Source organism: Varroa jacobsoni, unplaced genomic scaffold (genome assembly GCF_002532875.2).
Source record: "Varroa jacobsoni isolate VJ856 unplaced genomic scaffold, vjacob_1.0 scaffold_1349, whole genome shotgun sequence".
Lineage (NCBI taxonomy): Eukaryota > Metazoa > Arthropoda > Arachnida > Mesostigmata > Varroidae > Varroa > Varroa jacobsoni.
In genome coordinates, this window is record NW_019214251.1 from 67,377 (window position 1) to 81,829 (window position 14,453).

Sequence of the window (14,453 nt, forward strand, 5' to 3'; positions counted from 1 at the left end):
GGCGCCGTCGTTCCGATACAGGGACACCAAAAACCCATCCATATTGTGTGAATTAAAGCATCTTTTGCATATCTCTTAACGCAGACCCCGATCATTGCATTAGGGAATTCTCGATAAATTCATCGGCTTGATACTACTCTCATTACCTTAGTAAACTTAGCATATAGTTGCAAATCGATCTCTTATTGTCGAAATACGATTTTCCCAGTGATTGTTAGTCGCGGTAAACGAGCCTTTGTCGTCACATATAAATCTACAGTGCAACAATTCGCATTCTTAATATTATCGTCTTCTTTCGATTCACGTGCCTCCCGTCAAAGCGATAGTTGGCGTCCGGCGTAGAAGCAGCGGTCGAAAAAGGGCGGGGGGGGGGGGGTCCGAAGGAGAGTTGAAAAGCGGATAAATTTTCTTAATTTCCCAGTATAAATTGCCGCTGGTAATCGCTACGCTAGAACCTTTGCGGTGTATCCCTTTTATCGGCCGTTCACATGTCTTCGCTGTACATACATTGCTCTTCTACAGATGAATCGTAAGAGATAATCACTGAGAGAAAAATCAGTGACGCAGTCCCTTCAAGACGGGTACAACAACTCGTTGAAAAAACCGGGCTCAAATTTGGTCCATTTAATTGTAGTTTCGAAATGATACCACATTTAATTTGCTTGATAAAGGCTTGACTCAGCAGCTACAATAATTTCGAAACGAGAAAGATTGTTACTGGGCTCACTCTGAAAGTATTTCCTTGTACCGTTTCTGTGAAGGTAGCTTGAACACACATGAGCTTAATATGACGACAAATTTTTTTGTAAATTTATAAAGCCGAAGGTATTCGCGTAATTCGAAGTACTTGCATTTAATTTACTGTAGACTTAATAGAACGTTCAACATAACGTCGAGTAAATAAAGGAAAAAAATTACGTTAGATACTCCGGAGTTGGATCTGCTAATAGAATGGAAAAAAAAAAATGTAAAATGCTCTACGCCCACCGAAAGCTATTTCCTATACCATCGTATTTTGGAGCTAGATACAATACTTGGGGATAGTATCATATTGATTTTAACGTAGCTAAACGAATGAAACCGGTTTTTGTTTAACAACCCAAATTGCAAACCGTTTGAAGTACTTCCGCGCAGTTTTTCATTGTGGTTACCTATATCAACACACAGTAATCGTCTGCTATTGTTGATCAACATTTCACGACAGATCCTTCGTACTCTCTTTACCTATAACTAATGAGATTAGTCTCGTGGTATTTGTAAACAAACACGAAATTCAAGAATATTTCTTTTCAACTTTTCCTGGCATCTCCACTCAGTTTTCCTTGATCTACTACTTAGTGAGTGTGTTTTAAGGATTTATTTGAGGCTATTGTTTAATCTACCCCCTTTTCCCGTATACGTAGCGCTCTTTGAGTCAAGTTATCACAGTCATCCGAAAATTAGCCATTTTTTACACTAGAATCACTATCAACATAACCGTAATAAACTATTGACCATTTGCTTTTTCACTTGTATTCTTCTTCACTTGTGTTTGTCCTGTTGCACCAGTTCGTGAAGCTGTTTTCGATGCATAGCATCTTTGTAACTGAAAAACGTTAACTGCGAATGAAACATTAAGGGACCGAGACAATCAGTTGTTGAGGAACTTATCATAAAAAAAACCTCATAAAATCATCAAAAATTTCTATCGCTCGCACCTGACGTCCCTTTTTTTTCTGTCTGGCTTGCGATTCTCATAAACTTTTTTATTGGTTCCATTTACTATGAATTATCTTTAGATTTCGTCCACTTTTACGTTTACAAACATTTTCATCATCGCAGTTCGAGCCTATTTGAAACTATAGCAAAAACTTGGAATCGAGTTATTTTTAACACCTAACCTCATATGAATATAAATAAAAATGATAAATAGAAGGAAATCGCTAAATATGTACCTTTATTTGTTCTCGCAAGGGCTTTACAGTGACTGTGCAATTATGTGCAGGTGTGCAAGGCTTCGCAACAAAGTGTTTTATTATTATCAAATAGAAACATTTTTGAAATAAGATGATTTCCTTGTTTTCGTTTCAGTCGGTTCGGATTTCTCTGTCACTCTCTTTCATAGTCTCGCTCAAACGGCTGTCAAATTCAAGGTGACATTGAGTTAATCGATAAAATCAAACATTTTGTTCGACATAGTTATTGTTTTAGCTCTTTGTGTGATTTCGAAGCATTGTGAGGGCCGCCGTCACTGAAGTAATCGGCGGCGGCGGCAACGACAATGGGAACAATGCGATGTGTGCCATAGACACGCTTTGGGTATCTTGTCGGGAATCTTTTCGTTGTCTACTAATACCGGTGCCGGCTCGCTAGTCTTTTACTTAGACCATCTGAGTCACTCATTTTCACTTTGTGAAATCAGTCTTACAACACCGAGGATTTTGAGTACACCCAGATAATCGGTACGGATTCCAACAAGGACTACAAAACAGCGATTGCTGATACTGTCCCCACAAACTCTAAAAAAGCATGATCTGATTTATGTGTATATATATATATAGCGTTATAAACTTGGCTATTTTTCGCTCAATGTAACCTTCTCTCACTGTTAATGCTGTTTCAGCTGCAGCGCGAATCTGACAAAGAGAATTACGATATCTCCGCAGTGACCGGAAATTCTAAAACAATGCCATTATATTTCGCTAAAACATTTTAGCCTAGACCCGCTCGACAAGACGACGCAATGCTACACCCGGATATCTTCGTAATAATGATTATAATAAATTTCCATGTATAGATGACCGTGCGTAAATTGCGCGAAACAATCCTTACGGCAACTTCGAATGAACGCCTCTATTTAAATGTTTAGTAGATACGAAAGGTTGAATGAAGCGATAAGTAAGTCAATCAGTTAAACAACGATCAGCAACTATTTACGAGTCAAAGTATGTTAAATTGATAAATATACGCATGTAGTTTTTCTATCTATACCTTATCATGTCAGCAAACTTATACTATGTTGATTTTTTTATACGTTAATTTTTTACAAACTTCAACAGAAGAGCGTTAAAATGTAACCTAATTCTCGGCTTTCTCGGCCATGCTTTCCATGTCTTGACAAGTTTTTATCATTTTCAGTTTGCGTCACATTCGTTCTGGCTAACCAACAGACTACAATATACAAACGATCCACGCTTTCATCGCCATAAGCTGTTATCATTGTCGTCATAGGAGAGCTTAGAAATAACGGTGAAGCCCATTTTCCACCGAACACTTATGACAGATTCCAGCGTAATGGGCCCTAAGTGGACGAAAGGCACAGAACCATCGGTGACCAGGAGCCCACTGCCACAACTAACATCGGATACTCGAGCCAAAGCCAGAGCTAATAACACTATGAATCAATCATTCAGACGATTCCGCTGTTGTGAGCGCTACAATTGAATCATCGTCTGCAAGAACCATCTGCAAGAAACGTCAAGTGAGCAGGACAGAGTGGCGGGGAAGGGTCTAGATGGTGACCTCCATTCAATCCACCTCGTTACCACGCCAACTAAGATATCTTTAAACACACCGCTTGACACGCTACCATGACTGCAGCTCTTTCTCAATAATAATTATATAATAGTCCTGCTTACCGCACTCTGTCCAAGCCATATTCCCGAAACTTCCGTTACCACCATTAGGCGTGACAACGACCACGTCTGTGACTGCGGCTGAACAGCAGCATCTCCCCCTGACTGTCTCTATCGTAACGCAATGCTATAATAATAATAAATCTGCAGGCTCCAACAACGATTACGTCTTTACATTGGCGAAGATCTATTGGCAGGAGATCGCGATCGACATCACCGGGATGATGGCGGCCGTTGCTGTTGGCAGTAATGCTTGTAGCAGCGCCGTAATCGACAGCGATGACAAGAGGTTACTTGACATTGAAATTATCAAGACATTATCCCATATTACGCAGCGACATCGCAATACCATGCCGTTAGTGACACCTTGACGGCGTACAGTTCAGTTCCGTTCGACTGAGGCCAGAGCAGGCCTTGATGACAGACAACATCAACGAACGGGAACAACATGACTACTCAGACTACACGCTGTCCGGCCGTAAAAGCACCGGCAGCAGCAGCAGCGGCAGAAGTGGTCGGTAACTGATAGCATCGGCGCTCACCACGAGCTATGGCCCCAGGTATGATATTTGTTAAGTGTGACACACACACACACATACACGGCCATACGTTGAAGTACAGGCACGCGCCAACGGAATGGCGCACATGACCTTGACTAGATACGTAGACGTACGTAATTCTGTTTGGAATGACGCGCAGGCAGAAATTAAGCCCATAAATTGTTTTTTTTTTTATTATTATTTTTTTTTTTAGAAAAAGCCCCATACTTGACAGAGAAGAAACCCCAAGTAACACATCACAACACTACCTGTGAGACAAACCTGGAACATAATCGCCCCCTTAAGCCACGAATTCTGCAATTAGATACACGAACGACGATTAAATATCACCTGAACCAGTTATTAATGTGTCAACTTGGAAGAGACTCAAGCGATAAATGAAGAAACGAATTCTGATTCAGTCCTTGTTTTATATCATCCTGTCGGAGTTCGCAACATTGGTAAAGTGACCATTTTCTCCAGCGAAATAAGACCGACTTGTTTCGCGCGGAAAATTTCACTAAGAACTGTAATTGTGTCGTCAGTGACCTCTTTAGCTAGCATTCTCGGCATACATCCTTTACATATATATATTATATACATATATATATATATAACCAACTCAATCAGCACTGTGCACATACAGCTCAGAATAGAGCGATCCATACAATTGAATACGATTTACCGGTAATGTACATCAGATACTCACCATAAAGTTGGATAGATTTTTTTCTTCGCGAGGTCACCCTGTAATTGAGACACGAAATATCAGCCCGGTTAGTCATTCCCAATCAAATATAAAGCTTCACAAGATCTAACTAAAATCGAATAGCGCTAATGAAGATATTGGAAATTGGAAACTTCCGTTCATTCATAAAATAATAATTGGATTTTTTATACAGCCCATAAAGAGTGTTTAATTATTTGGTTTGTTTACTATACTCGTCGGAAGTTATACGGCTGTCTCAGACGTTGGTATTACAGTGCCCACCGGCGATACGATCACTGTCAGGAAACCTATCAGCAGTTTAAAGTAGATAATGCCTATACTTTAATAATGTACCTATTTAAATAAAACCGTATAGTAGTGTCCCGAGTGTGTTAATAAGGCAAATACTATACAGCTGTAAAAAGTAGTACATCGTAAAACCTGGTGATGAACATGGAAAGTTGTGCGACACATCAAAGAACAAGCCCACATAAATCTATATTCAGAAAAATAAGACTACTATATAGAACTAAATTAAATTATAATGGCACGATTAGCAATCAATTTGCTTTCGGGCGATAAAGCTTGCTTGCCAACCAAAATCAGAGTGAAATCCCTCATCGTCAGATACCTCTGAGAACTAATCATCGAACAAAACACACGAGTAAGTTGTCTTCTTAAGTTAGTACAGTTACTGCATTCCGTTCGAAACGTCTACGGTCGCACCTTGTTCAGGTACTAGCATCATCACGGAAAGCCTTTGCATGCACTAAGCTAAGAAATACATCGCAATTGTCGATGATTTATTGGCTTTGTCATGAACTGTTGTTCAATGTCGCTACGCTACGGTGTGCCTTATGTTCATTAAACAGACCCAAGTGAAATAGGCCGCTTAAAGGTCCTTATTCTAGTGCAGGCATCGTCCCTGTCAGAAACATGTCGGGTTTTCGTTCCATAAGCAGCCACCTACTCGTTCATGCGCATGCGCTTTCACCGATAGTAGACATGAATATACTGGAGCCGTGGCGTCGTCATCTTGGTTATTGAACCAAATGCATAACCTAATAAAAGCAAAGCTCTAAGTAGGATAGACATACAATCAATGATACCCCATAGTCTAATGGGGAAGTTCTTCATTTATCGAAGCGGTTCATGTTGAACCGTTTACCCCAAGCAACTATTCGAATCATATATGAGCATTTTGGATTATAATTAGTAATCCAATTCCGGTTTCACATACTTCGTTACGGAGGCTAAACATGTAGACCTGGTAGATTGACAGAAATAAGTGAGCCTCTACACTATATAAGTTATTGCTTACACATATACCCCTAATAGAGACACGCTCGTTAAACATCGAAACATTGCTATCAATGAATCTTCAGACTTTCTTCATGGTCACGTCGATCAGCTTACGGATGAGATAAAAATTTAACTATTCATCGATATTAGTAGTTATTTTCTTTCGAAATGCACTATATTCAAGATGGAAAGCATAGAACACAAACGAAAAGAACAAAATATTACCGAGTAGAACAGGGTCCAAACAGAACCCTAAACTTTAATAGGACTTTGAATGTAAATTGCTACGTTGCCGGCACAGTTTTATGAGTGATGATGGTAAATGTGCATCCGTACACACAGCAGCGTAACGAAATCGTTGATTACCTGCAGCCATTTTTTGTAAATCGTTGTCCAGCAATTTAGCGACAACGCAAAAGATTGCTAGTAGCTACATTACCGGAGGTCTAGTATCGGCTCGAACCAACGTTGTTTCAATTACTTCAACGATGAAGATCATACGGCCTTCGACTCACATTTGTCGTCATCGTCATCAAATGATAAAGTGCTACGTTCTTTTCATTTGCCACTTCAGCAGCGCTCTTCTTCTGCTCTTCCCATGCCGTTTGCTTTCGTTTCGCCTCGCTCGACAAAGAGCACGAAGGGGCACCAAAACAGACGACAGAATTGAGAGGAGGGCATCGATGACATCGCACACAGCCAAGCCACCCGACGCGTGTTGAACTGTATTGCCACGTAAGTCGCATCACACATATCCGATATGCGTTGAGACATTTCTAGTGGTAACAATAATGTTTGTAGCATGGACCACCGGTAGCAAAAAGACATGTGGATTTCTGCACAACTACTGTTGTAGCTGCATGTCGATATGGTGTGAGATCTATAAAAAAAATAAGAAGCTTCAACCGGCATCCGCCGTCATTGGTTCGCTCATTTGTCCAATTGGCCTGCCAAGTACGCTCGGCTGCTCACGTGTGCCGTTGTTGTAAGAACTGTTATACGATGAAAAGGATCGGGAGGAAGTTCAAGGTGACGCCAGGCCAATCCAGGCAAGGCAATGCAATGCAACACACGGGAAGGAGGCAAAAAGTAAGATTTATTGACAAAGCTGAAAGAAGTTCATCATTTTCCCCGCTTCATTGACGGCCTAACAGTGGCAATGGCACGGATCAACAGTGGTCGCATTATCAGGCGTCTAGCATCGAATCGGCCCGACGTTCGCTTTCAATTAATCTAACGGCGAAAATCATGCGACCTTTGTCGTACATTTTCCGTCGTCACCATAGAGGACGGCAAAAAGATGATGCATCAAATCGTATTTGCTGCTGGTACTGCTATGTTTTTCCTTTCTTCTGTCTCAGTCTTCTCGTGCGGGCAGGTGCAAACCCGATTGTCGCAATGATGACTATAATCTGCTGATGCCGTCATGTCTGAAGTTATTAGTAGAGGACGTAAGTAGCCGCTAATGTTCCCATATTAATGAAGCGTTTATTGGCACTTGTCGACAGCGTCAACTACAACTAAGGACTTAGGGAATCGGGGCTTCGCCTGATATGCTAAGGACAATGCTCTACGCAAAGTAAAAAATGCTGAATCACCTAGTTTGGCATTACTGATGTAAAGATTTAGCATGTGCTAAGTACACACTGTAACAGTGTCCAGCATCAGGCAACACAGGTTACTACGTAGCTGTTATAGGGGCACAGTCCACTGGGGGTCAGGCGAGTGTCAATCTGCTTAGCTAATTATGCTGCTCACTCGAGTCGCGCACCGCGCGAATATCAGACGGTGTAGTGCTAAGAGGACGAAGTTAATGATGCATCAGGATACCTGAGCACTATACTGTAGTCAAAACAAAGAAGCAGAGAGAGCGTCATTAGACTGGGCAAGAAATAACCCACGGCCTTCTTACACATCCTCGTCTAGTTTTAAAATAATTAAATTGAAAGCGTTATCGCCTTTTGTTGCACTTCGCTTTGTGCACCTACATAGAGTTTCTCCAATTCCGATTGTGTACATACGTTTGTTGGCCACAGCCACCGACGTTCGGCCTTGCGCACGTGTACTGCTTCGGTTTGTCCTGTTTGCTTTTTTGGCCGAATAAGCAAGATAGATGGATAAACTGAGTGTGTTCTTTTCTGCTGACGAAAGAACCGAAATACTGCACAATGGTTCACAGCGGTGACGCCGTCAACGGTGACATCTACAAACTTCCTCGTTCAGTTTGATTATTTATTGATGGCCGCATTATTCCGTATCCAGCTCTGATGCGACATGTAGGATCTTGAACTCGCGGTGGTTAACTACCAGTCGATGATCATGGTCGGTCAGCCAATGGTAAGTGAAGTAGCTCTACTGTTCCACCTTAACGTTGTAAATTCGCATCGAACAGTGGTAAAATTTCACCGCTGAATCAGAATACTTCAAGCGTCTCATGAAACTTCATATACGAAGACCTAATAGAAACATTGTACACGGCGACGGCAGCATCGTGACGTGGAACACATAAAAGATCGGCTTGTTGAACAGAGTAATAATGATGAAAATAACTTTGGATTGTAATTCAAACACTATTATACCCATAGATGAACATTTTATGGTGTTCATATATTTTCAAGCACCATGTACACATACGATGCGCTGTACGCAGATGTTTCCATATTTGACAACACAATGGTAGCATTCAACTGGAATATGGACGTATTCAGTGAGCCAATCAGTTTGTTTGAATTCGACGCGGTACTGCTCAATACGTACGAGATAGAAGTAGATGCAAGACCGGCGCAGGTAACTAATTGTTCGTGTCACCTGTGTTACCATTGATCATCTTTAACATGACAACTTGATCATCGAAGCGCGGAAAGGAACTTGTTTGTTTTTCTATAAAAACAAAGACGGCAGAAACAGAAGAAGCAATTCTAAACAGTGTCGTATATGCCAAGAAACGATACTACTAAGACTTCGTCCTGAACAACCACATGCGACCAGAACCAAATTAGTTTTCTACTATCTCACACTTCAGTGCGCAATCGACAACAGCTGCATTGAAAATATAGTAATGAGACCAAGAGGTTACGGTCACACATCCTTGTTGTACTTTTTACGAATCATTGAACATCTATGATGTGTCTATGTTTCACATATATCCATTAAGTTCAGAGGCTCTTTTGCCTAATCAGTCGACTCATGTTGAATGCGTGCAGCGTAGGCTGCATTCATCGCCCACAGTCTTCCAGAATAATTACTCGTTTTCAATAAAGGGGTTGAAAATAACCTCAAGGTGAGTGTAGCCTCGAGTAATTGTATAGCTGGTATCATAAATCACCATGCGAGGCCTCTAACACGTTGAAAACTAACGTTAGACTCCCGCTTTATCCGATAACGTGATTTCCGTCTTAAAATTTGACTAGCGTCATCATTGTGCTGTTCCCTTGTGGCACTGCGATTACCTTGAATTTTCGAAGAATCAGAAATTTATCTAAGCTGAAACTTGTTTATTACTGAACCTCCGTTGTGACCCGGTTTGAGCTAACCGGCTTTCACGCCGACAAGCTAAATGCACGTTCAGCGAACTCGTGTATTTCTACGAGGCTTTTCGGCTTATCATAGACAGTATGACTAAACGTAGCCTACAATAACATAAAAATGGCACACTATTTTCTCGTTGCTTAAATGTACCATTACATTTTACCCGTTAGCCTGCTGCTAGCAAGGCGCTAAAAGAAACCACGACACCTGTATCGCCTGACCATTTCGCGCACCTTGATAATACTGTGATATATTAGTGTATCATTTCTCTAACTGACGACTAATGCTTTGTCGTTGATCCCCCCACATACGTTGGGCTGATGCTCGCAAACTCACTCGTCTACACAAGAGGAGCAAAATTGGCCCTGATAATAGATAACTGTCGGTATATTTTTTACCCTTGTGGTACAGCCGCCGAATTTCCCACCTACCCGATTTATAATGACGAAAAGATTTGAGCGAAATGGCCAATGTCGTGTCAGCTAATCAGTAAAATCAGCAGAAAGCAATAGCCGATAAACAATCCGCTTCGATTTACATCAAGCCGGCGTCGATGAAGTGCTTTAAACTCTGAGCCCGCCTTTTATCCCGCTATTGTTTCTGAATAATACTGCTGGAGCTGTTCTTGGTGCCGTCACATACGACGGTAACCTTTCTATATAGCGTCTATTCAATGCCCCTTGCGATAAGAGTAGATGGTCGTGAAATATAATATTAGTAATCAATATAAAGTAGAAAAGCATTCTCATAAAACCTTTCCGTGTAATCCGCATTAAGGGTCTCACCCAATAGCTGATAGAATAACTTCCTACAGCACGCAATGGCCACAAACGAGTGGACCAATGGTAAATCGGGTACGTGGGGCAGTCCACCGAAGTTAGCCATTCTGGGTTAACTAAATCTATACTACCATAGATTTTACCCCATACATAAACGATAGCGCTTTTTATTGCAATGAGATATCGAAAATTCAACCATATTCCGTTGTAGGTGTTTACGTAATTTTCGTCTACTTTACGTAGGTGCACGACGGCAAGATTTATCAGAATAATCGAAGACCAGTACCTATATTTGGCTAAATCAATACAGGTCAGAATGAATCGTTTTGCGAACGCGATAACGTGTTAAGCACGAAGCCACATTGCCATAATACAACCCGTAGAATTACCTAATACATTGCGACTAAGAGAATAAAAACAAAATGAACAAAATCTTGTGGGCTAGCGATCAACGTGGCCGTTGACTGACCTATTGCGGAATAATTAGCAGGACACGCTAGTCAATTCCGCACTGACCCAATTAAGTCGATCGATTTACAGTCAGCCCAACTAAGATCTCTCAACGAAAAATCGACAAATAACTTTTTTTTTGATTAAATAAACTACCTATCTTGTTTGACACTGTGATAAAACGACAGGGCCACCCCAGGCTGGATATTCTAAGCGAGTATTATAAAATCTGACCCATACAATGCCATTCTACAAATTAAACGGACTCTACTACGCAGTACTATACGATATAGTGAAATAACAATACTTGCCAAGGCTAAAGTAACACCGCTTCACACGAAGAGCGTAAATTAGTTAATTAATAACTAATTTACTCCCTTCGTTAAATGTTTGCTCTAGCGGACAAGGCGACGTTGACTCTCCGATGCATGGGTACTACCTCGGGGGTAGTACGGCGTCATCATGATTAGTACACTATGTGATTTTAACACGATATACTTGTCTATATTTGGACCGCATGCTGTTTCGACAACTCTCTGAATAACTGTTATATAGGTCTTTTATTTGTTTGCATCCATCTTAGTCATGTCCGTTATAGCCTTACTAGTCGTACTGCTATATATATATAAGAATATTGTCCAGCTTTAATTTTCTTCGAAAGGTGCAAATGGAGCATTAACGGACGTGCTTTATTTTCGCTGCTAACAACTACATCATACGCTCACAATACTGCACAAGGTTTTTGAGGACCAGGCAGATACGGCTTCGCGATAGACACAATCAACGTATAGAATATAACATGGGCTTAAAAGCATAATCGTTTGTGTATCGTTTCATAGGCTAGCCCAAACCAGACGGAACTGATGAACCTAGGTCAAAAACCAAGCTTTCACGGTACTTTTCAACCTTCGGGGGACTTTATGTTATGAATTCTTGTCGGGTACCTATAGTCAGGGTTTTTTTCAAATCAGAACATTTACCAAAATGTTCTGATTTGAAGTTTGAAAGAACAAGTCACGGGTTTTTCACCGCAGCTTTGCAAAAAAAACTGCAATTTCTGTATCTTGTGTGACCTTTTCCCTTCCCAAAACTCAAGAAACGCCTGAGATAAAGAAGCTATGAGGTGATCAAGAAACTCTAAGGCAAGACAAATTTGACTGAGACCGCAACATGTTTTAACGACCAGAAATGACAGTAACACATGCATTTGAATAAATTTTCCATAAAATATCATTTTCTTCAGTTGACCTGAGTTATGGAGTTAAACAATGGCCATATGTGCTAAATAGATATCTTACAGTCGCTCGAGTAAATCAGGTATTTTCATACTCTGTGATAGTCCCATAAAAGACTTTGACCCAACCGATATTAGTCAGAAATATATCCCCTCCGGAAATTTGCTAAGATCCGGCATAACATTAAACACTTCCATGATATGATAAATCGATTGGCCAATGTTGCGGCTTGTATGAAGCTTCGTTCAAAAGTTCAGAACAAACACTGACAACCAATCCTATTATATACAGAAAATTATAGAAAAATAAATGCAATATATTACAGTCATACATAAAAAAGGAAATTTAACTTACGCTATAAAGCAACTATTTTGAAAAAACATTTCATTCCAGTTGACGTCTATTTGCGCCCCAAGTAGGATCAATGATGAAAAACGCTGGCATCTGACAGATCTGGGTGAGATCAATAAATTCCAAGTCGGAAATGAAAGACCAGAAAGTTCATCAGGTATGCTCTAATTGATACTACGTAGCCGATTCCTTAAAGAAACGTCGTTCGCTTTAGCTGAATCATCTTACTTTGCGATCATTTGAATTTGGATCTATTGGTACCCATATTTCAAATCCTAAACTATAATTATATAATAACAATAATCTCTAATTATGTTATAATAATTTATGGAAAATAGTAAAATTTCAAAAAATCTGTAGCCAATAATTTAGCTAAAATGCCTCTTTACCTTTGGAGTAATCTATAGATTTGATTGGCATAAATAAGTGAGTCATTTTACCCAGACTCGGAGCGCCTCACTAAAAATCAACCAATATTTTTTAACTCTTCAAACTTGACCCGCTTTGCAATAGTTTAGTGTTAACTTTTTTGTTATACAAGTTTATATATACATATTAATCGATTGGATAAAGTGGGCCTCTTTTTAATCTGGCAGAACATTGCCGTGCGCTTCATGGTAGACTAACTTAGATCCTCCAGTGGTCGATGAAAGATCGTAACAATTACCGTATTTTTTGTGAAACAAATTCCTCGCCCAAAAGGTTGCATCAATAAATTAGCTGATTCTGGCAAGCCAATTAACGAAAATGATATGTATTGGAATCCTTACCGAGGCGCCAAAGAGGGTTAAGGTGCATGAGGCGTTCCGCATGCGTCCCGAAGATACTTTGTTATCGGAACTCATTTGTTAAACGTAGTTAGACACCAACACGTTTCGTCAAATACTTATTCTTGTCGAAGAACGGTTCCCTGCCTACACTAGCACTGCTGTGCTGTGCTCCACAGCGGTGCGATTGGCGTCAGGCACATTCAGAGATAAGCCTTTTTTCCTCAAACACAACCTGTTCTTTGCACTTCGATGTCTGTCCTTCATCTTTGTCTTCTGCTGCGATTTACTTTCAGCTGCTTAGCAACGAATGAATGCTGAGAAAGAACGAAAACGAGGCGGGTAGCTAAACTCCGATGAAAACAAATAACCGTACAAAAAAGTTCCGCTTCTTTTAGGCTAAACATCGAAACAACATTCCACTCGCTCGGCAGAATGTTTACATTTTAAATTAAGATAGCACATTAGAAAAAAATGTAGACGCCTTCGCTACAACAACGTTGTGACCTGCATAGAAGTTCTCCATGTTCAACTTCACAGGAGTTAAAGGTCGAATACGTTTCTGCTTTGCCTGTAATTTACTGTCGTTGGTCGCATATCTGGTGTGGCGTTGCTAGAGGAGCGGTCGCGACAAAAAAACCCGCTGTCATCCCAATTTTTTGGTAACTCTTTAACGCGACCAGATCGCTTTCACCCTTACCGATTGACGTTACCGCAGTAGCCGGCACAAATGGACGCACCAGATATTATAGACACGCCCAAGTGGATAAGGCTGGTCGCACAATCGATGACCACCACCAAAAACAGAGAGAGAATTGAATAACCACAACCATTTTTTGACTGTGGTTTACGAGTATCAATAGACGGATGCCATAACATAACACCGCTAATACTGTAAGAGCAGACATTTCGCTACATAACCGCTATCTTTGCTTACATGAAAAGAACTATATTATCTACATGCCACATTTACGCCCTTAAGTCCTTCCTGCGCGTTTGATAGTAACATCGTTTTTGCTTGCCCTGCACACGTTATTAGACTCGAGCGTTGGCGCTCTGCCACCTGTTTTCTACCATCTTTTCCATGGCGTACCCTCCTCTAGCATTTACATTTACATTTAGCCGCCATAATAGAAAATGGTTTTCGTCGTAAGACAATTGAAATAGGATAAATATTCG

At 40.6% G+C, this 14,453-nt stretch overlaps 1 protein-coding gene across 9 annotated transcripts in view; it reads right to left on the reverse strand.

Annotated features, from left to right (window-relative positions):
* The window catches only part of Zw (glucose-6-phosphate 1-dehydrogenase Zw), a 63,673-nt gene that overhangs the window by 16,736 nt on the left and 32,484 nt on the right, over nucleotides 1-14,453 (reverse strand). For 8 of the 9 annotated variants that reach the window (XM_086971932.1, XM_022848393.2, XM_022848392.2 and 5 more), the window contains one exon: nucleotides 4,863-4,900. In XM_086971932.1, the coding sequence (XP_086828058.1) occupies nucleotides 4,863-4,900 (38 nt within the window). Of the gene's footprint in view, nucleotides 1-4,862; nucleotides 4,901-13,277; nucleotides 13,834-14,453 lie in introns of those variants that run through there. The other variant, XM_022848401.2, reaches the window with a different exon arrangement.